Source organism: Lactuca saligna, chromosome 8 (assembly GCF_052625555.1).
Source record: "Lactuca saligna cultivar CGN05327 chromosome 8, ASM5262555v1, whole genome shotgun sequence".
NCBI classification, from domain to species: Eukaryota; Viridiplantae; Streptophyta; class Magnoliopsida; order Asterales; family Asteraceae; genus Lactuca; species Lactuca saligna.
In genome coordinates, this window is record NC_136424.1 from 29,361,324 (window position 1) to 29,362,500 (window position 1,177).

Below are 1,177 nucleotides of genomic sequence, written 5' to 3' on the forward strand. Positions count from 1 at the left end.
TTGTGTGTTGCTCCTGAGACATTACAAAAAACAAATGTATGATCAATATTCATTCAATCACTTCAATCGCTTTACTAATAAATGCAGTAAAATCTAAAAATAAATGTTCAAAAAATGATTTTATTATTTGTTTAAGGCAAAACATAAAAACATGTCATCGGAGTTTGGTAGTTACTTATGCTTTGAGTTTACATAGTCATATCAAGAAAATGTGGTCCATCAAATTTTAATTTGTCAATTTACATTTCTTTTCTTGTGTAAACACTTTTCCTAATCCCTTTTCACAATTACATCATATCTATATTACTATATTATTTTAGAATTTACAGAAAAAAACATAATTAGTTTAATTATAAAAAAATATATATCAAATAAAACTTTATATTTCAATTTATACGTTTAACAAAAACATATTATACTTTAACATTGAGATTTCATGTAGAAATATAATATTCATAAAATCATTTGAAAATAAAATAAAATAAAATAAAAATATTCCTAGCAGACATACTTTTTAATTTTTTATTTAATTTCCCTCTCGAATCTTCATTCTTCACCCTCTTCTTTTAATCCTCTCCTTCCCAACAGAAGCAACTGCACCTCCATCACTCTGTACGACACTTCAATTCCTCATTTACTCCAATCTTCTCAAATCTCATTTCGCTTCTCTCGAAAATAGAGAGAGAAAGTATTTGCTTGAAACACCATCGCCGATGAAGATAATGCCGCGAAATTTAGCGGTTTTTATCACCGTCGGTGCTTTCCTCATCGCCATTACCGGCGCCGAAGATCCATACAGATTCTTCGAATGGAATGTCACATATGGCGATATCTATCCACTCGGTGTTCGTCAACAGGTCGATATATATCCGATATTCCAATCACTCAATAACTTTAGTCCAATCAACGTTTTTTCTTTTGCGTTTGATTTCTCAGTTTTGTGTTTAATTCGTGATCTTATTTACATTGACGATGATGATCTGAAACCATCACGCTGTATATCCCCTTACTTTCGAGTTTAATTTCTGTGATCTGAAACTGTGTAAAGTGGATGAAAAGCGGTTAATGATTGTTTATGCGTATGCGTGTTTGAATTGCAGGGGATTTTGATTAATGGAAAGTTTCCAGGACCTGATATTTACTCAGTTACAAATGACAATCTCATCATCAATGTCTT

General features: G+C 31.0%; 1 protein-coding gene across 1 annotated transcript in view; it reads left to right on the forward strand.

Annotated features, from left to right (window-relative positions):
- Positions 1-555: 555 nt before the first annotated feature.
- Positions 556-1,177, forward strand: part of LOC145009326 (L-ascorbate oxidase homolog) — a 9,411-nt gene continuing 8,789 nt past the window's right edge. The window contains exons 1-2 of the mRNA XM_078968035.1: positions 556-857; positions 1,101-1,177. The exon at positions 1,101-1,177 is cut by the window's right edge and continues 33 nt beyond it. Of these exons, the coding sequence (XP_078824161.1) occupies positions 714-857; positions 1,101-1,177 (221 nt within the window). The 5' untranslated portion in view covers positions 556-713. The remainder of the gene's footprint in view (positions 858-1,100) is intronic.